General features: G+C 39.2%; 1 protein-coding gene across 7 annotated transcripts in view; it reads right to left on the minus strand.

Moving 5' to 3' along the window:
• The window catches only part of ARL15 (ADP ribosylation factor like GTPase 15), a 178,992-nt gene that overhangs the window by 126,817 nt on the left and 30,959 nt on the right, over positions 1 to 21,216 (minus strand). For 2 of the 7 annotated variants that reach the window (XM_033164796.1, XM_033164798.1), the window contains exons 1-3: positions 18,063 to 18,622; positions 6,517 to 6,532; positions 874 to 930 (exon numbers count right to left, since the gene is read on the minus strand). The exons of 1 other annotated variant lie outside the window; for it this stretch is intronic. In XM_033164796.1, coding sequence (XP_033020687.1) covers positions 874 to 927 — 54 coding nt within the window. In that variant the 5' untranslated portion in view covers positions 928 to 930; positions 6,517 to 6,532; positions 18,063 to 18,622. Of the gene's footprint in view, positions 1 to 873; positions 1,036 to 6,516; positions 6,533 to 18,062; positions 18,624 to 21,216 lie in introns of those variants that run through there. 4 more of the 7 variants (XM_033164791.1, XM_033164797.1, XM_033164794.1 and 1 more) reach the window with 4 other exon arrangements.

Here is a 21,216-nt window from a genome sequence, read left to right on the forward strand (position 1 = left end):
CATCTGGAAAATAAGGACATTGGTACTGTTGTAAATGCCTGATATCACTACTGTAAGGCACTTTACATAAACCTGCTCTGGAAGACAGTCCAAAACTACAGTTGCTTTAGAATGAGGTGGTACAGCTTTTATCCAGTGCTAATACAATTCAATAATATTACAAGAGCTCTACTGGTAACCACTTAGCTTTCCAGGATCGATTCAAAGTGCTGCTTTTCACCTTTAAAAAGCCAGGACTCTATAAAACCTTAGGAACACTATTTCCATTACAGCGCTTTCAGTTCAGTTAACAATGCCCTTTTGCAGGTGTAGTTATCAGAAGTGAGGATGCTTGCTACAAGCAGTGCAACCATATTTGGTCCCCTCAACAGATAATCCCCCCCCCCATCAAACATATGCAAGATCTGTTCAATCAGTGCTTTTGGCAGAGCCATAAATATTGTTGTGTGTTTGGACATGTCTTGGGTTATAACTGGTGCGGCACTAGTTTGCCTTTTGCTCAATGCTCGTAGGGTGTGATATAATTGCTATGATTTATAGTTATGTTCTATTATAGCTGTGTAATTTATGTTCCTAGCTATAAGTCAAAATGTTGTGAATTGCCTTGAAAGTATTTGTATCCTCAAAAAGGGAATATACATGAGTAATGATAAAATAATAATAATAATAACAACAACAACTTAAGGAACTTGTGTAAATGTATAAAGCCAAACACTTCACCACAAGAAGCCAACTTCTACAGGACACAATTTAAGCACGATACACTGGCTGGAAATACAGAGTAGCTACAACAAAGGATCTAAGGCACAAATACTAGAATTAAATTTGCAAGCCTCGATCATACATTGCATCAAAAGATGGCATATTGCTTACCGTGTAAATGCCAATTCTACAAACAGCACATGAAAGCTGGATACATCCAGACATTCTCTAAAGAAATTGAAATACAGTATTACCAAGTATTATTAATGCTGGGGGAAGGGGAGGAATGAGAAATAAAAGTGTGCTTTTTTCTTCTGAAACACAGGTTTATGCCACATGTTTTTTCCCCCCATCATAAGTTTAATCTTGGGAGGCTGCAGGAATTTTTTAATAACAGTGCACAAAGGTTGGCCAGAATAACAGGCTCCAATTCCTCCCACTGTACCACCATATTTTGAAAAAAGGTGTGTATGTCTATTCTAGTTTAAAACTGTTTATCATCACGGGTTTTTGTTTTTTTATTGCCCACAAAAATATTTTAGCTTTCATGATTGCGTTTTGCAGTGAACCCCTGAGCACCTAAATACGAAAAAGTGACATAGAAATAAGTTATCCACATTATTTTATCATTCAGCACTACTAAGGCAGGCTCATAAAAGCAGTTCATTCCAAGAAGTGTTATGTTATCTTGCTTGTAGCAAGCATCCTCACTTCTGGTCCCAAACAAAAAACATATATATGTACACATGCAGACATCATATGCCATTAAGTTGCCTAGAAGAAAGAAAGGAATCTCAGATGAGAAGCAAAAACACAGCCCTGTCAGGGGCTACTATATTACTTGCTTATATGGCCTCATATTTTTTCCCCCAACTCCTGCTAGATCTCTGCTTCAAGTGGTCATATGAATGAGACAATATATTTCAGAAAGACATAAATGAGTTCTCTTTTTCATAACCTCGTTTGGTAATACCATGTCTTTCAGGGACAGGAGAAAACTAAAAATCACTTTGGTGTCTTAAAAACATAAAATTTTCTCCTTCACAGTTTGAAAGTTTGAGGTTTTATGTATGAGTGCAGGTCAGATAGGTAGCACAGCATACAATACATTAAACCTCCACAGTGTGTTGAGGATTCCATCACCGGTGCTACTAATTGCTTCCTTAGTAAATGTGAGAGAGAACACAGGTTACAAAAATGGTTACAATTTGGTCCTGATTGATTGGTTCATTTTTTATCCTAATCGATCACAGAAGAACAGTATTTTGATCCATTTTGCCTGACTGACAGTTGAAAAGGAGGAGCAAATATATATCGGTACACAAGAGCAGAGGATTACGGAATGAATTTGTGCCTTTGAGGTTGCAGCCCTACTTAGATTGTTAGCTCTTCTACAGCAGGGAGTTAACCTTCTCTTCTGTTCCTGTGCACTGAAAGCATTCAATAAATAGTATCTATTTCAGTTGTATGCATACCAAAACAAGCTGTCTGTTAACTGTGACAACAATCTGACTAGCTAAAGAACAACGGGTTGTATGCAACTAATCTTTACTCAGAGTAGACCTACTGAAATTAATGACCCTTAGTCATGTTCGTCCATTTCAGTCGGTCCATTCTGAATACTGTACAACTTAGTTGAATACCACCCACCTACAGTTATGCTCTGGGTTTTTTTTCTATTTAGGAATAAGATATATGGTTTAGATGCAAAACTATAAAGCTAAACTTGTACTGTACTTGCAAGAGAGGAAAGTCCTATCTAGTACACTAGCTTACCTCCCTCTGTCTATGTATTTTGATGTTAATTATTTTTTTGTTTATTACATCATCTTTGATAGAGTAATTAAATAAGATATAATTAAAAAACCAAAGTTACAAAATATAAGTTAAAATCAAACTTTTAGATTATATTGTGTACTGACAATGACTTTCTGTCTTCCAAATATAATTAAAAGTTGAGCTTTAAAGACTTGTATCTAGCATGCATCTGATTTCTGGATGGGGGGGGAAAAACCAGATTGTAAATGTATTGGATTGTTCTAAGGCTACAATTAGCAATTGCTTTACAGTAGTTAGTTGGATTGTTTGCTGTCACAGAAAAAACAACAACTTGCTTTTGGTATGCATATTTCTGTTAAACAAGCTCTTAAGAAAGAAAATGTAGCAAGTGTATGCAATATTGAGATTTCTCCCAGCCCTCAATTTCCCAGTACAAGGATGCAAGTAAATTTCAACATGACGAAGCTTAGTAAAAGATGTTTAGAGTTATTATTTTAGTAAGGAAGCCAACACATACAACAAAGGTTATGTAACTTCAGTTTGGATTCTTATTCAGCACACAATTAATTTGCTTTTGACCTTTAGCAAATGCTACAATAATAAGGCTTTTCAGCTGCAAACAAAACCAAGATAAATACAAAAGGAGTGTAACTTAAATATGAAACTTACTGTGATCTGTACAACACCCTTGTGAATAACAAGAGTAGAAAATGTAATTAATATATTCAGCCATCAAATACGAGAGGGAAAGGTTAATTTTGTAATTAGTTTTACAAGAGGGCTGAAAGAACAAGTACAAGCAAGACTGTAGCTTCTCTATAGTAACTCCTTAACACAAACTGAGGTGGAATCTACACATATTAAAAAACGCTGTGAAAATGTGTTTTTTAAAAAACCGTTTTGAAAAATACATTGAATTTTGCATAGCTCACTGTCGCCATCTAGTGCCACATTTGTATATTGCACTTTGCAACACATTTAAAATGTTTTATTTGGAGCTGAGCAGTTTATTGTTTTCAGAAGCTTTTTTAATTTTTTTATAATAAAAAACCCACACAGCTAAAAAAAAATATTAAAGGTGCTTCCCCTCCAGAAATAAATTCAGCCTTATATAGAAAATATTCCATATCTTATATAGGTCACTATCCTATCTTGTCTGCTAAAACAAGCAGAAAAATCATTGTCTGCCAAGACGCTTGGCAATTTTCAAGTGGTCCCTGGGGAAAAGAGTTTGGAAACACTGATCCATCTCAATACTAATGTTCACTTCTGCGAAGGGTGGTATAATTGACAAACATAAAACAAAAGAGAAAAGTCACTTGAATTCTGGTCAACAGGCACCTTTGCTTCCATTTGGTGTCTTTTCAGGAGGCATTACTGTCCTATCCAGTCATCTGTAATCCTTTCTGCTCAAGATAGCATCATTCTGCATACATAGCTCACAGCTCACTAGCTAAGTGTGGCATGCCTATCTATGTCCTGTGTCATGTACAATCCTGAGTGTAGTGCGGGGGGAGAGATGTCTCTTGGCAACTGTAGGACTTGCAAAAACCACTGTCTGAACCTCATATCCAAGGTATACTGTATATCAACAGATATCTTTTTAGATCTACAATTTTAATCCAGTATGACATGGGCCTTTTCTATTTTATCTTGCTGCTTTTCCATTTTTATCATGCTGTTTTTAGTGTCCTAATCATTTGTATTGTTATCTGCTCCAACAAGCCTTTGGGCTGAAGGGTGGACCACTACGCATAACAGAAAGTACCTTACATTGCACTATAAATCACCTGGAGATGTCCCATAGGAAGCAATTCATTAATGAAATAAATAATGATAGTAATGATGAAGAACCAGTATTTTTAGTATCTGCTCTTACTTTAGCACAGTTAATAACGGATTGGTTTGATACAGAGGGTCAGATTCCACTTCAAATACTTTGGATATATTGTTCACATAGATTATGAAATGGGTGAACAGGCCCATCTAACAATTTATCTGCAGCAAGCGGCTGCTATACCCATTAGCACAGTGGCTGAAAAGGCTTAGAAATATCTAACTATATCCATAGGTGGGCTGATTCGCTGATTGCACTCTCAATGCATATATTGCAGAAATGCATAAGAAAGCCCTGATTTTTTTCAGTGTGAACCACAGGCAATAGCAAACAGCTAGTGTGTGTGGGGTGGGGGAACTACACATCACAAACCTAATTAAGAAACAAAGAGAAGTCATCATAGAAAATATATTTTTTTTACTGTTCAGCAGGCAGATTTGCTATGGTCAATTTTTACAATGGTATGCTGAACCGCTGCAGCTTATGGTTTTGGAAAGACACATTAAGAAAGCTGGCAAAATTTGCAGGGCATTATCAGTGAAACAATTAGACGTATCAACAATTAAACACTATGGAAATACATACTTTTAAATGTCCCTCATATGGTAACCTCAGCTTCGCAGACTATATATGTAGGGCAAGCCTCACCTATTAGAACAGTCAGGGCAGCATGGACTGTTCTCTAGCTACCAACTGTAGCCTAGGTAAGAGCCACTTATCTTTTCTAGAGATATTCCCCACAGCAATCTACAGTGTCCAACAGAGGACAGATCTTAGGTGGTCTGAAAGCCATACAAATAAATGCTTATTGTTAAAAGTATTCCTGTGGATAATGGGGTGCGAACTGCAGTTTTAACCATATATTTATATTTTAATGTTTGTGTATTTTAAGCAGATTATGAAGAAAGTGGGTGAAAGCTATCAAAACTATTGCAAGAGATAAGAAAATTGAGAAAGGGTAGGATAAATGTATGGTTATGAAAAGTAAGCAGGGCAATCCTTTACCCACTATTATAATTAAGGAGCATCCAAATGTATACTGTATTTTTACATGTGTAACTGGAACATGCAACACAGATTTCTAAAGTTGTTTTTCTGAAACAGTAAATAATTAAAATGTACCCTTTGCCACAGGCTACAGCAAAGGGTTGCAACAGGTTTCAAAGAAAAACTATAGTAATTCATGAAATATTGGGTGTGTTTGCGTGCCATGGCAAGCCATGGTTAATGGTTAACCATGAATGCACCGATTGCTCCCCTAGAGCAAGTGGAAGAAACAAAACACAATCCTTGGCATACATCCAAACTAGGTGTTGTACTCTGTTGGGTTCCAAAATAACCACAATCTAAGGCCAGTGTTTGTTTATGGCTCACCAACTGTGGCTTATTTGGAGAAAAACAAACCAAAAGTCCAGTTTGGGGTATAATAATGTTAAGCCAAGGATTGTGTTTTGTTGCTCCCACTTGCTCTACAAGAGGAGCAAAGTGGGAGCAATCTGCTTAACCATGGCTTGCCATGATGTGAACAAAGCCAACAAAGTGTGGCCATGTGTCCTACTCCAGAGAGTCTAAATCTCTTGTCACGATAAGAAACCATAAAAAAGGGGGAGGAGTGGCAAAACATAGCTGGCCACCCTAAGCTAAAAAAAAGTTCAACAACTTTGGTCCGCCACAGGGTTGCTACGGTGCTGGGAAAAGCAGCAGAAAATGCTAGAAGTTTATGACCTTTATGATATTTTAAAAGTTACCTGGGTGGGGGGCTGTGTATAGCAGCAGTTCAACTAATTAAGGATTACAAGGAATGAAAAGAGCCAGAGAATAACAAGAGTTTCAGCGGAGGGTGGAAATATGTTGTCTGGATGGCAGGTCTACCTGTAAATGGATGGCAGATTTACCACTGAGAAACAACAGAGGGGTACTCCTGGAATACAAGATTCACAGAAGACAAGTCTACGCAAGCCTGGCATCATTCAGACACCAGATCTCCTAGAAATGGTAGACCTGTTTCCTGATTATAGTTACTTTTATTTTATTTTATTTTATTTTATTTTAGGACTTTCGTGCTCTAAACTTAAAACAAAAAGACAGGCTTTGAAATGGAATATTGTACTGTGTGTCAGTTAGGATTTCTTAAGAAAAGGTTCAACAACCAGCCAAAGCTTTCAATATTGGGCCATTTTTAAGTTTCATTTACTTACAGTTTACTGCAGTTTTCTGCAAGGAGTTTACATGGCGAGCATGAAAGAGAAAACAAAACATTTGCACTCACAAGTTGTTTCAAGTTAAACATTCAAGACTGCCAGGCACCTTCATTTGATGCTTAATCAAAGCCTTGGAACAAGCAACAGGGAACTAAGTCATGATGCTATATTGTAACTATCCACACCAAGGAATGCTCTCAGAAATCATGCAGGAATAAATAAGCAATGTGTGTCCACAGGGAGCCAGTGAGAGACTGTTTCCCCTGCAAACATAAAACCTAAGTTATCACTCCACAGAACTGAAGCCGATGCTTGATTCAACAGTAGATAAGTAACATTATAGAACAATAATATTTAAGTTCCAAAGTCCAACCTGAAGATTCCTCTTGCAACGTATCCTATTATAAAATAGCTCCACTTTTGAAAAACAAACAAAAAAATACAATACATACGTATCTCTGTAAGCTTTTGACTTAATTTTACTTGCATAAAAGATAAAGAATTTTTTGTTGCAATTCCTAATCACACAGGGCTGCACTGATTTAAGAACAGCCACAGGGGTATATCAGTAACAAAGTAGCAGCAGTATTTTCATATTGGTATACATTTGACTTTGGCAATGTCAACAAGAGTTCTTCACTGCGAAAACAGGCATCAATTGTGACCGGCCATCATGGGGAATTTGCTCCCATACAAACAAACAAACAAACAGGTCTCAAAAACATATTATAGCACATATTATTAAAGTGTTGTAATACACACCACAGATATACACAAATGGCAGGAAATGATCAAAAACTCAGGGTGCAGCCATCAGAAAAATGTTGGCCATGCCCTAACAGGCATGCACACTAGCTTCTGTGGTACACCTCTACACCAAAAATATCTTGCTGGTTTAATTGTACAAGTTTTTGAACACTGTTCTGCATAGACACAGAAGCCAAATGTGTGAGTGCATAGAGACCAAAGACTGTTAAGTGTTGGAAACAAATTAGGTATCATTTAACTCCATGCTGAAAGCACAAAAACTGCACACTTCAGGTGATCTCTCAATAATCCATGTCAACAATGGATGTGAAGAAGCTGGAGTTACCAAGAGTGACAACTGCCAAGGTGCACTGAACATACATCCAACCTGCTTCAAATGAACCCTGCTTATCCTTTGTAAACTAATTCAGCTGTTAAATGGTATAGTAGTTTATTGAACACAAGTGAGATTCAGAGGTCCCCAGCTGAGAGCTCACCAGGCGTCCTTTGGCAAGGCAGCAGACTCTCAAGCCTTATCTGCATATCTGCACTATAAGTTTAAAACATTATCAAACTACTTTAAACAGTCATGGGTCCCGCCCCCCCCCAAAAAAATATCTGTGAACTGTAATTCACAGACCTACAATTCTCAGAGTTGTTTAACCGTCAATACCTCTTCCCAGGGAACTCTTCCTTGATATCCAAAACAGGATAATCAATCAACATCATCATAAAAAGAAAATTATTTATGATACTCTGAAAATTTTTATGTCTCTTCCAGCCTTCACAGTGTGAAGCAGACATAACCAATCATTTCCATAAAAAAGCGTTGAGGAAAAAGAGGGGGGGGCAAAGAAACTCAATGAATGCTACATGAAATTTATTTAAACTTATTTTCTGACCTGTTGCTGAGTTTCTGCTTCTTCATATTTGTCATGTTTATCATGGACTTATAAAAAATGAAGGTTTGTCAGAATTAAAAAGAGTTTCTCTACCCTTTCACATGTCAAATTGTCTCTTGATTTTATGTATTTCAAAACATGTTAGTGCATCTGGGTCTTATATTCAAGAGGTTTGCTCTCAGTCTACAAATTAGGACTTTCTTGTTCTCAGTGTACAAAAATTATAACAATCCAATACTGTTTTATGGTTATGATTATTTTCTTTATTAAATTGGTATGCCACCCTTCATCTGAAGATCACAAGATGGTTCACAACATAGAACTACAGAATGAAAACACAAAATACATAAACAAAACAACCACCACCAAATAACCCTCCTCCCACAAACACATTTAAAAGGACATTGGTTATTTAATCTGTCAAAAGCCTGGTAATTGAGAAATGTTTTAACCTGGCACCTAAAGGTATGCAATGAAGGCACTAGATGAGCCTCCTTGGGAAGAGCATTCCACAAATGGGGGCGGGGCACAACAGAAAAGGCCTGTTCTTGTGTTGCCACCCTCCGGACCTCTTGTGGAGGGGGCACACAAAGAAGGGTCTCAGTTTATGATTGAGGGTCTAGTTTAGTTCTTATGGGGAAGGGTGGACCTTGAGGTACTGCTGTCCTGAGCTATTTAAGACTTTATAGATCAAAACCAGCACTTTGAATTAGGCCTGGAAACTGATTGGCAGCCAGTGCAGTTGGGCCAGAAACAGTGATGTATGCCCAAACCATCTGGCCCTGGTAAGCAAACTGCCCACCCAATTCTGCACCAGCTGAAATTTCTAAACTGTCACCAGAGGCAGCCTCACATATATAGTGTGTTAAGGTAATCTAACCTAGAGGTTACCAGACCATAGACAACAATAGTTAGACTATCTTTGTCCAGATAAGTGTGCAGCTGGGCCACCAGCCAAAGCTGCTGGAAAGCACTCCATGCCACCAAGGCAACCTGAGCCTCAAGCAACAGTGATGGATCCAGGAGTACCTCCAAGCTATGCTACTCTCATTTTCCCATCTCCTGCCCTTGTGTTTTGCCAACTGACTCTTCAGAGAAGCCTTCTATCAAAAGTGTATCTGCAGTTTTCCAATTTTCCTAACTACAAACATGTAGCAAGCTTGCTACAACCCCTCCACAACTCCCAGGGCAGATCACCAGTACTTTTTAAGAATTTCAACAAGGATGGAGAAAGCTTTGCCTGCAGATTTATTTTGAAGCTATAAAATACATAGGAGCCCTGCAAGAATACCAAACTTGATAGCTGGGAAGCTTTTACCAGGTGTGTGTCCTGTTGACATATTATATAATCACAAGAATAGTACATGAGTATGAGTATGTAAAACATTCCAGATCACACACATTTTATCAGCACAACTTGCAGCTTAAAAATGCTCTTCATCTTACTTAGTCAACAATGTTGAATTGTGGTTAAATCACTCTATAATACCAACCTAAGATCAACACTGAATATAGTCATTCTGCCATATTAACAGCATCCTTGCACAGTGTATGCCACGTGTGAGAAGTTTTTGAAAATTACATTGTTGTAGGGCATTCCCACTCTTCCTGTTCTCAGGAGTTGTTATTTTGATAGAAAGCTTCTGTTATTTAATAAATATCCCTTACTATTTTCAATCTTTCTACTTTCATGGAACCATTTCCATATTAACCACCTTACAAAGGGGAAGGCTATCCTAGAGCAAATATTTCAGGCTTGAAGGATCTATTTGAGAAAGAAACAAAAAACAAGAGTTTCAGGGCCAACTGCTTAAAGCATAGGTAGGTAAACTAAGGCCCAGGAGCTGGATCCAGCCCAATCACCTTCTAAATCCGGCCCACGGATGGTCCGGGAATCAGTGTGTTTTTACATGAGTAGAATGTGTCCTTTTATTTAAAATGCATCTCTGGGTTATTTGTGGGGCATAGGAATTTGTTCATATATTATTATTTTTCAAAATTTAGTCCGGTCCCCCACAAGGTCTGAGGGACCTGAAAAAGTTTGCTGACCCCTGGCCTAAAGCAAGTCATAAGCCTGGTTTTTATTTGCCACTTTTCTCTGTTTTGTGGCTTTATTAGAGCTATATTTTTGCTCTTGCATTATTGAGGGTTGACTAGGAATCAAATTTACATTAGTGAGTGTAGGGAGGGGGGCTTCTCAACCAGCTTCCTTTTCTCCCCTTCCCAAAACATCAAGCCTTTTAGAGCTCTGGGGATTCTCCTCCATGACTCTAAGCTTGCTGTTTGCTTCCTCTTCCATGAAATCAACATATCTGAGGCAGTATGAGGTAGATGTCACCATCACCATGGTGACAGAGCTGGTGTCCAGGACTGCTCTGCACTCACCCCAGGCACAACAATGATGAGTGATCCGTCATAGCCAGGGGAACAAAATCAACACTTGCCCTGTCATCTGCCCCCACAACAAGGATACAAGACTAGCCATGAACTCAGGCATCACTCTCCTCCTTGTGCTCCACCTCAAAACAGTGATCGACTGTAGGGTCTAATTACCAATTGATGTTAACATTATGATTAGCATTCACAACATGGATTTATTAACAATTAAAAGCCAGGTCCAGTGGTGGGGGAGTATCTGGATTTCAGCATCCAGGAGACGGGTGCTAAAGTTCACCCTCTGCAGCAGAGCTTTCCAAACTTTTCATGTTGGTGACACACTTTTTAGACATGCATCATTTTGTGACACAATAATTCAGTTTTACTAGCAAACTGGAGGTTAGACTAACCCCATTCCAGCCCAGGGAGGAGTGTGAGGAGCGTTTGCATGACACACCTACACACTGCAGCCAACACGCTAACATCACAACACACACTTTGGAAAGCTCTGTTCTACATTCACAATCTTTGTGAAATCCACACACAAACATAACAATATGCGTTTTCTTCCAAAAGCTAACTGCCATATTTGAGGAAGAAATCACTTCATTGCCATCACAAGTAGATGGACCCTATGATACACAGGATGACACACTGGCCCTCAACATCATCTGCCAGCTGAGATTATACACTATAACATATCCAACACTTCCCAAATACTGAGTATTTTAGGGGGAAATTGGTAGCAGTAGCCAAGGAATGTTTCAGGGACACTTGGCTGCTGTTACCAACCACTATTATTCCTATTGAAAAATACTTGATCAGCTTCCAAGGGAACCTTGGATTCCCTTAGAAGACCATTTGAAAGCCACTTATCTAAATTATTCTAGATACAAACATGGCTAAATACAGTTTTATAGACAAACTTATATTGCAAGTATAAGTTTCTTGATTTTGAAGCCCAACTACTAGCGCGGATTTATCCATGAAGCTTTCTAGACAGCTTTTTAAAATAAAAATGAGGCAATTTACAGGTACATGGCCTAGGCAACCAACATTTAAAAAGTGTTGGTCATCCATCACTAGATACTTCCAACATTAGCATTATTGTAACCTGATTCTATGGAGTTAGGTCCACCAAAGCCACAGCCTGCGGAACATGCAATGGGCTGAATCTGCCATTTTGAAAAAAATGGCATACCTGTATCATTAAGAAAAATATGTACATGCACAGGATGACTATGGTTATTGTTCTGTTTTTAGTTTTGTTTAAGAGGTTGGGGTTTTTTGTTTTTTGTTTGTTTTTTTGACAAGAAGTGGGAAAAGAAATCATATTAAAGTTCCAAACTCTATTCTTCTGACTTTCCTTTCATACATAGCAAAGCAAGCAGACTACCACACATAATACCTAGACATGTCAAAAAGCAGGGATTTGAGATTCTAGTCTCACATTTCATAAAATATATCACAAATATAATAAGGTACCATCCTTTGGGTGAGTTATGGCAGAAAAAGAACTGATACAGGTACATTTTAAGAACAGCAAGAGCAGGTGCTGAAAACCTTTGAAAAGAAAGAAAAGCAAATATGTCATATTTTAACAATGCACTCCATTAGCAAACAGTGAGGCTGCATGCAGTAATACAACAGAAGGGAAGGGCAAGAAACTGAGAAATAGGTCAGTCTGAGCTCAGCTAAGAGCATATTGTAAATTTCCCACATACATGAGCCTATTTCAAAATCAATTAAATATACTGTACTAAGTGTTCAACAGAGTTCTGCAGAAGTCATGCATTTCAATGTTTCCTTCAAATACACATGAGAGACAGATTTATCTAGATACAAGTTTCCAGAAAATCACTTGAGAAATCTCCAGGTTCCCAGGGAGCATGCTTGCTCTTGGAACTCTCAAGTTCATTACTAGTGGTCCATTAACTAAGCTCTTAAAAAGAAACATACCATCTCGTTAAACATCTTCTTTCCCAGCATAAAGACTGAACACAATCTGTTCAACAAATATTTTGGAGACAAATGAATCCTTTACACATAAATATAATGTGCAAACTCTCTCAGACCTCACCATTTTAATTTTTTTCAGCAGTAAACTGTTTGTTTTTGTTTTCATTTTAGGGAGATGCAGTAAGGTGGGCTAACTGAAGAGCTAGAGAAATCTATTTGGATCAAATACTGCTCCCATTTAAAACAACAGAGAGTCTTGCCGAACCTTAAACACAAACCAATTTATTATGACATCAGCTTTCATAGACTACAGTTCACTTCATGAACTTGGATCCTAAGTTAAAGGTGAGGTTGGTGTGTTTTGGTGTGAGAGAAAGAAAGAAAGAAAGAGGTTAGAGGTAAATGAAATGTGGGATAGTACTGAAAGTGATAATTTTTGATCATTCATAAAACAGTCATTGGTGATCAATGACTGGTAAGCCAATCAACACATGTAGCATTAATTTTTTAAAAACACACACCTTTGACAAGCTCAGTCCAGAACTGATAGAACTGAAACTCCTGATGAACTGTGAATGAGCTGTTTCACATTCCAGTTTCTCTTTGAAGTTTCTTTGTTCAAAGATGGGTACTTCTAAGGTCAGTTACAGAATATTCCAGATGCCGAAGTCTCCCCACCCCACCCTGGTTTCTTAACATTGTCATTTCTGATGACAGATTTCTGTCCGTTTATTGCTTTGTACAAAGACTGATTTGTTTGCCAAGAAGAGCATTGCTAGCAGAGGGTGGCATACCTCATACTGCAAGATGTGCAGGTGAATGAATCCCTAATGTTGTAAATGACATTGTTAGGTCCTGTAATAGTGTTGCCACAGTTGGCAACCATGTCCAATAAATAGAGAGTAGTTTGTTCGCATTTCTGTTTTGTAACTGCTGAGTAACTCTTTTAGGTTGGTGAGCTCTCTGGAAGCAAGCCCTGCAAGAGGTTAATGCTATTGCCCAGTACGTGTTGCAGATAAGTAACAATACAGAAAATCATAACAAAAAACTTCAAGGAGATCATGAAAGTGCCGAATTACAGTAAGTACATAAGAGGAGGATCCTGGACCAGGTAATAGCTCATCTAGCCCAGCATCCTGTTATCACAGTGATCAACCAGATGCCTGTGGGAAACCTACAAGGAAGATTTGAGCAAAACAGCACTCCCTTCATGGTATTCAGAATCATTACTGCAAACAGCTCATGGCTAGTAACCTTCGACAACCCTCTCCTCTTTTGCCTAATCCTCTTTTAAAGCTATCTAGGTTGGGGATCATCACTGGCTTCTGTAGGAACAAGCACCACAGTTTAACTATGTGTTGTGTGAAGAAGTACCCGGTACTTTCTTCTATCTGTCCTGAGTCTTCCAACGTTCAGCTTCACTGGGTGTCTGTGAGTTTAACTATTATAAGAGAGAGAGAGAGAGAAAAAATCTCTATCCACTTTCTTCATGCCATACTTAATTTTATAAACTTCTATAGTGTTAACCTCTAACTCACCTCTTCTCTAAATTCCAAAAGCAGCAACATTTCTTCATAAAGGAGCTACTCCTTCCCCTTGATCATTTTGGTAGGCCTTTTCTGAAACTTTTTGAACCCTACAATATCTTTTTTGAGATGAAGTGACCAGAACTGTACATGGTATTCAAAATGCAGCCACACAATAGATTTGTATAACGGCATTATAATATTGACAGTTTTATTTTCAATTCCTTTCCTAGTGATCCCTAGCATGGACTATCTCTTTTTCTCCACTGCCACAAACAGGGTCAACATTTTCACTGAGCTATTTGACATGACCCCTTGGTCTCATTCCTAGTCCTTCACTGCCATAAGCAGACCCCATAAGCGGATATGTGAAGTTAATGACCCACCCCCCAGCATGCATCACTTCACACTTGTGTACATTGAACTGCATTTGCCATTCTACTACTCAGTTTGGAGAGGTCCTTTTGGAGATCCTTGTGATCTCTTTTTGTTTTAACTACTCTGAACAATTTAGTATCATCAGCAAACTTGACCATTTCACTGCTCATTTCTAACTCTAGATTGTTTATGAACAAGTTAAAAAGCACGGGTCCAAATACTGATCCTTGATGGACTCCACTGTCTACATTTCTCCATTTGGAGAACTGTCCATTTATTCCTGCTCTTTGTTTTCTGCAACTTAACCAATTTGTGATCCACAAAAGGACCTCTCCTCTTATTCCTTGACTCCTAAGCTTACACAGGAGCCTGGTAGTGTACTTTGTTGAAAGCCTTTTGAAAGTACACTATGCAGAGGCATAGGAAGGTCAGGTGGTACCTGGTGCTGAAAATTTCTTGTCCCACCCCCATTGGTTGGTTTTTGTGTGTGTGTGTTTTTGCCTGCAAAAATAGTTTTACGTTATTTCATATTTTCTTACAAAGGAATGTGGATTCTGAGCCTCTAATAACAAGTAGATGACTATGGACAGAGACTTAAATCTACATGATGGATTGTGTTTCGGCTTGGGTTGTTTTATTTATATTATTTATTTATTTATTTATTTATTTATTTAATAAAATTTTTTTTAAAAAACCTGCAAAGTGGTTTACCAAAACAAAAAACAAAAAAACACCACAGCAGTAAAATAAATAAATAAAAACAATCCTACTTTAAAACATACAAAAGCTAAAATATTAAGATTAAGATTACTTCAACTTCCTAAGCATCTAGGTATGCTTGCCTAAAGAAGAATGCTTTTAGCAGGTGCCCGAAAAGAGTCTAGCAAAGGCATGTGCTTTGTTGCAATAGGCAGGGAGTTCCAAAGTGCAGGTGCTCTCACAGTAAACAATGCAGTACAGATATTATGTGGAACCTGTAGTAGTGTTTGAAAGTACTGAAGGGGAGGATTTATTTATTTGTTTATTCATTCATTCAGTTGCACTGAATTGAAATTTCAGCCTTCGCAACATAGGAAAATGGCCAAGTAAACAGCTATTTTCTGGAGGAGGGTCAATATATTGATATGCATGAAATTTCATATACAGTACAGCTATATAATCCCTAGTGTAGTAAGGTAAGACCTTTGGAGCAGGCATTTCCAAAAAAAGGTTTTTTTTATGAACCGCCCTAGTAGGGCAGTAATTGTTCCTTGATAATTTGAAAAAAGAAAAAAAAAACCTCCATGATGGCACCCGGGGCGGCCTGCAGGGCGCCACCCCACTCTTCCTACGCGCCTGACACTATGACAACCAGATCACCTCTATCTAAATGCTTCTTGACACTCTCAAAGAACTTGAATAGGTTCATGAAATAGTATTTTCCCTTGCAGAAGCAATGCTGGTTCCGCTTCAGTAAGGCTTACTCTTCTATATGCTTGGTTATTTTATCTTTATAAATACTTTCCACCAATTTTAATGGGACAGATGTTAACTGGCCTGTAATTTCCAGGATCCTCCCTGGTTCCCTTTATAAAAAAATGGTGTTGCATTGGCTGTTTTCTGATCCTCAGGTATGGAGGCTGATGTGAGAGGCAAGTGACATATTTTTGTGAGAAGATCAATTTCACATTTAAGTTCTTTGCAAACTCTTGGGTGGATTCTATCTCCTGTGAATTGAATTGGGACAAAGTAGTTGTACTTTTATTAGCATACGACAAGTGTTAACTGGTGCACAAATACCAGAATATTATTATTCACCAACTACAGTTTTGTTAATTACATAATTATCGCTGTATCTGCACTTTCTACATCTCATTTCCTTCTGACCTCACAATTACAATTCTGCCCCTCTTCTCAAATATGTTACTATATACCTGTAACTCAGCATAACACTTCATACACCTGGTGAAATGGACTGTTGTCCACAAAAGCTTACACCAGGCATGTCCAAAGTCCATTTCGGGGGCCTAATCCGGCCCACTGGTCGGTTTAATCTGGCCCCTGTGGCAGTTAATTTCCTGGGGTAAAATCCTAAAAAAAACCTCAACAACTTCAACCATAAAAAAGGTTAACAACTTTGGTCAGCCCTTTGGTCAGCATTCACGGCCCTTCACTTCATCAAATCTGGCCCTCTTTGAAAAAAGTTTGGACACCACTAGCTTATACCATACTAAATTGTTAGCCTTTTAATGTAACTCTTATTTAAAGCAGGCCCCCACCCACCCAAAAAAAATATTTTTGGTCTCACAAACAGCAGCACATTCCACCTCAAAACAAAATATCAAACAGTAAAAAAAATCTAACTCCTATTAGGATAATTAAACCAATCTTACATATAGATTTTATGGGCCAATTTATTCACAAAGGCCTTCCCTATGAGGTTTTGACAATTTGAGAACTCAAGCAGTGAAATTACTAGGAGCCATAATATAAGTTTCACAGGTGCAGTCTGCACAGATGTTGGATCACATAAGTTGGCATCTCTTCATATATTCCTTTACTTCTCAACCACTTTGTAAGAATCTAAAAGCAAGGAGACATAGCAACTCACACCTCTTCCATGCAGCAGCATATCAGAACACTAACACTTTATGACTAAACAGCTTATAATTTACTTTAATTACTTGCAAGTGTTAACCATTAAGTGGCAAGATGTATTCTGAAATGCAAAGAAGTGAATTGTTTGAAAAGCACAGGAAAACATTACTGATTATTTATACTCCAGAGTCATCAATCCAGCAATAGAAAGTACGGTATATCAGCACGCAAGCACACCAAACCATGTGTGTTTGTTTACTACCAGTTAGGTAGACTTTGTTTTGTTTTACTTTAGATTTGAAAAATCATCCAAGCAAACATGTTACTGTAAAGTTCTTATTTCATATGTAACCACAATTCGGATTTGTACTTGCCAGTGTTTTCATGAACCTGAAAAGTCATTCAACCTTGGAGCAAACACCCGAGATAAAATCTCTTTTTGTACAAATAAGGGCAACAGTCATTAAAGACTGCTAAATGTTACTGCTGAATACCAAACTAGTCAGGTAAAGAACTACAAATGCCCAGTTTCAGTTTGATGCATTCAAGCGTTCCCTCTGTTTATACATTTAGGAGGAAAACTAGTGACCGAGGTCAGGCGTTTAGAAGTCTAATAACCAAATGAGTGGAACTATAGTCCTCTTTAGGAAAACCACTCTTGGCTCACTGGCCTTTAATAGTTTTAAGTCTGATTTTAAAAAAAAACAAAAAACCCTGGAGGTGAGGAATGCAATTTCCTAATTGAGAGCTCACAGGACACAATAGGGAAAGCCTCTTCCCATCACCCTACCATGTCAACAATAGAGAGAGAGAGAGAGAGAGAGAGAGAGAGAGAGATACTCAGGTTTGTTTGTGAAACTGATGCTAAAAGGACCTTTACAGAACCAAGTTTCACTTATTCAAAAAGCACAAACAATTATCTGTAAAATCCAAGAGACCTTTTAGAATGTACTGTCACCATGAACCATTAAAAAAGAAAAAGCATACAGATATCAAGACATAGGAAGGTGCAGGCTTGGAAACAAACTAGAAATATATTGGGAATGGCGATTTCATTCAGTTTACGTCAAGTACCTACCAGATAATCCATGAACTAGGGTAACAACTGGGATTAGGCGTTAATAGGTCACAGAGTAGCCTGCTTCTTATCAAGCAGTCTCAAGCTGGGTGAAAACGTCTGGAGACTGATAAGAAGTGGCTGTCGTCTCAGCGGCTCCTACGGAAGGAAAAATCTCAGGGACTACGGTATGGAGTTGCCGTCGCTGTGAGGAAGCTTCCCGGGGGTGGGGGAGGAAATCAGGGAGATCTCGATCAGCGGTTTCAGTAACTGGATGGGCAAGGGATGGATCTCCAAGGCTGCCAATGCACTGCTGCTCGCCCTGCACCGTCTCTGTCCGGCGAACCCGGCACACTTCCCTCTGCGCTCAAGTCTCAGCAAGCATGCACTCAGCAACGGTAGCAGCGCTGCTTTTGCAGCCAGACCCAGGAGACAACTGAGAAGCAAAACACGAGCCCAGCCCAACCAGGTGCCCGTGCAACCCGCTGCAGCGCCCGATGTTTCAGGAACAGAGAGAGTTTCCCCCTGTAGCGTCACTGTCAGCTGATCATACACGTGAGACGAAGAAAGAAGGCTCTTAAAGGGACACACATGCTTTCCCAGCCTCCCTACAGTACTTGGTTGGGGCGTGGGGGAACTCAAGGCAGATAGGAGAGGGGGGGGGACTTGAAAGGGGAGATCGGGATGAGGGAGGGAGGCGGTGGAAGAGGGGCAAGCTGTGCGTCAGAGGACGAAGGGGAGTTCACGGGAGGAAGGCACGAGAACAGCGGCAGTAGGGCAGAGGGGAGGAATGAATGGGAGGGCTGCAATGCAATAGGAGCGGCGAGGAAAGTGGATCGGGGACGATGCATGTTTCAAAGCTGAGCCGGTACAGACCAGGAATGGGGAACCTGTGACCCAGATGTCATCAGTCCCAGCCAATATGGCAAGTGGTCAGGGTTGATGGGAATTGTAGTCCAGCAGGATCTCGAGGTCCACAGGTTCCTAATCCCTAGCACAGACTTTGCAATACCACGAGTTGTTTAGAACAGGAAGAGGGGCATGGAGGTGGGTCGGAACTTGGAAAGGGATGGAAGATGCAGTGAGGTAAGCTAATCCTATGCATGTTTACTCCAAAATACGCTCCACTCAAATGAACATGCATGGGATCTGGCTGTATGGTATTACCACACTTAAAAGTAGGTCCAGTCACGGACGACTCTGGGGTTGTAGTGCTTATCTCGCTTTGTTGGCCGAGGGAGCCGACATACAGCTTTTGGGTCATACAAGAAAACTGAAAGCTGCACCTCAAATCTCCTCCTGCGCTGCTGTTGGGGTCCTCCTAAAATTACATTACCTATCAAAAGCACTCATCGCTTGTTCATCATCAATTCCCTGCTTGTGGCAGCAGATCCAAACTGTCTGTCTTGTAACTTTTTTACACCAATGCATTTTGTGTAAACTCTTGCTCTCTCTGGGAATGGAACCTTACCTATTCTCCCTAAATGTGAATATGATCTGGAGTAAGAAAGCTCATGACCTCATTGCTGCTTCCTTTTGTTTTTGACACAGTACTTCCCAATCACAACTACACTAAAATCCTGAATATGAGAGTTGTTTTCCATCAAGTAGCATAAGAACGTAAGAGCCCTGCTGGATAAAGCCAATAGCCCATTTAGTCCAACATCCTGTTCTCACAATGGCCAACAAGGTGAACCTGAGCGCAACAACACTCTGCCCATCTGCAATTCCCAGCAACTGGTATCGATATTGTAACCTTGTTCTCTACTTCTCCACCAGGGAAGACCAGCAGAAAAGGCTTAAAAACAAAACACATTGGATGTTTCACTCTAGCCTTCTCATTGATCTAATTGGTGAGATCTGCTTTCCTAAATGTCAGTCATTGGGTAAAAACTGTGAAAGGTGATAACAGGGTAGTTTCTCACACAAAAAAAACCCTTAAGAAAAATTGTATTCTTATATATTGCACAGTACCTGCATTTTGCCTCATGTCACAAGTTCTACAAACACTAGAAAAAACAAAATAAAATAAAAAATTCCTTCCAGTAGCACCTTAGAGACCAACTAAGTTAGTTCTTGGTATGAGCTTTCGTGTGCATGCACACTTCTTCAGATGGTGCATGCACACGAAAGCTCATACCAAGAACTAACTTAGTTGGTCTCTAAGGTGCTACTGGAAGGAATTTTTTATTTTATTTTGTTTTGACTATGGCAGACCAACATGGCTACCTACCTGTAACTGAAACACTAGAAAGTTACTCTTTGGAAAATGAAGGCTGGGCTATGGGTTACAATTCATGTGAGGAGCACTCCTTGCAGAAGCCCAGGGCTGGTGGCACTGAAGAAGCCCCAAGGTCACAATAGGCCTTCCTGCTTAATCATCTTCTCAGTGAAGTCACGGCTGACTTGCTAAGTAGACTGAAGACAGTACTTTCCACCATCAATTACATAATGCACAAGTAGGGTCTCTCTTGCTAAGATCAGCAGCAATTAGATAGGCACAGACGTTAATTGCTTGCCTCAAGTTCTGTAGGTCCTTAATTTGCAGCTGCTAATTTGAGTATTTTAACACTGCATTTAGTGGTGTGTGGAAGAATACATGATTGGCCCTTTGCTGCATAGTCAGTATTATGCTTGGTGGTGGTGGTGGTGGTGGTTGGTTGTTGTTGGTTTTAAGTGCTATTCAGTGTGCAATGTTTTTAAAGCAGCAATGTACATGAATAGCAGCACAAAAAGTACATAATTGTTTAAAACAAACACCCAGAGTTAAGCCATTCTACATTATTGCCTTTTTAAAATGTGCACTTGGCCTGTAAAAGTGCAATGAAGGGCTCCTTTCATATAGATAAGACTGCCTTATATTGTTAACTTGTCCGTAAAATCAAGTATTGTTCATTTTCCAGTGGGGATCTTTCCCAGCCCTGCTGGCCAAGCTCCTTAACTAAAGCTGCCAGAGAATACACCTGGAACCTTATGCATCCAAGGCATGCATCTACTACAAATCTGTGTATGCACAAAGACACAAACAATTATCAGAAGAGTAAAATTATGCAGTATAATTTGAGGACTGCCTGTCTTCAGATGTGCCTGCCTATATGCTAAGATCTTCAGCTGAGGCCCTTCTTCAGACATTCCCACAATATTAGGTAATGGAGTGGCTACCAAGAAGACATGG

This window comes from Lacerta agilis, chromosome 11 (assembly GCF_009819535.1).
Source record: "Lacerta agilis isolate rLacAgi1 chromosome 11, rLacAgi1.pri, whole genome shotgun sequence".
Taxonomy (NCBI): domain Eukaryota; kingdom Metazoa; phylum Chordata; class Lepidosauria; order Squamata; family Lacertidae; genus Lacerta; species Lacerta agilis.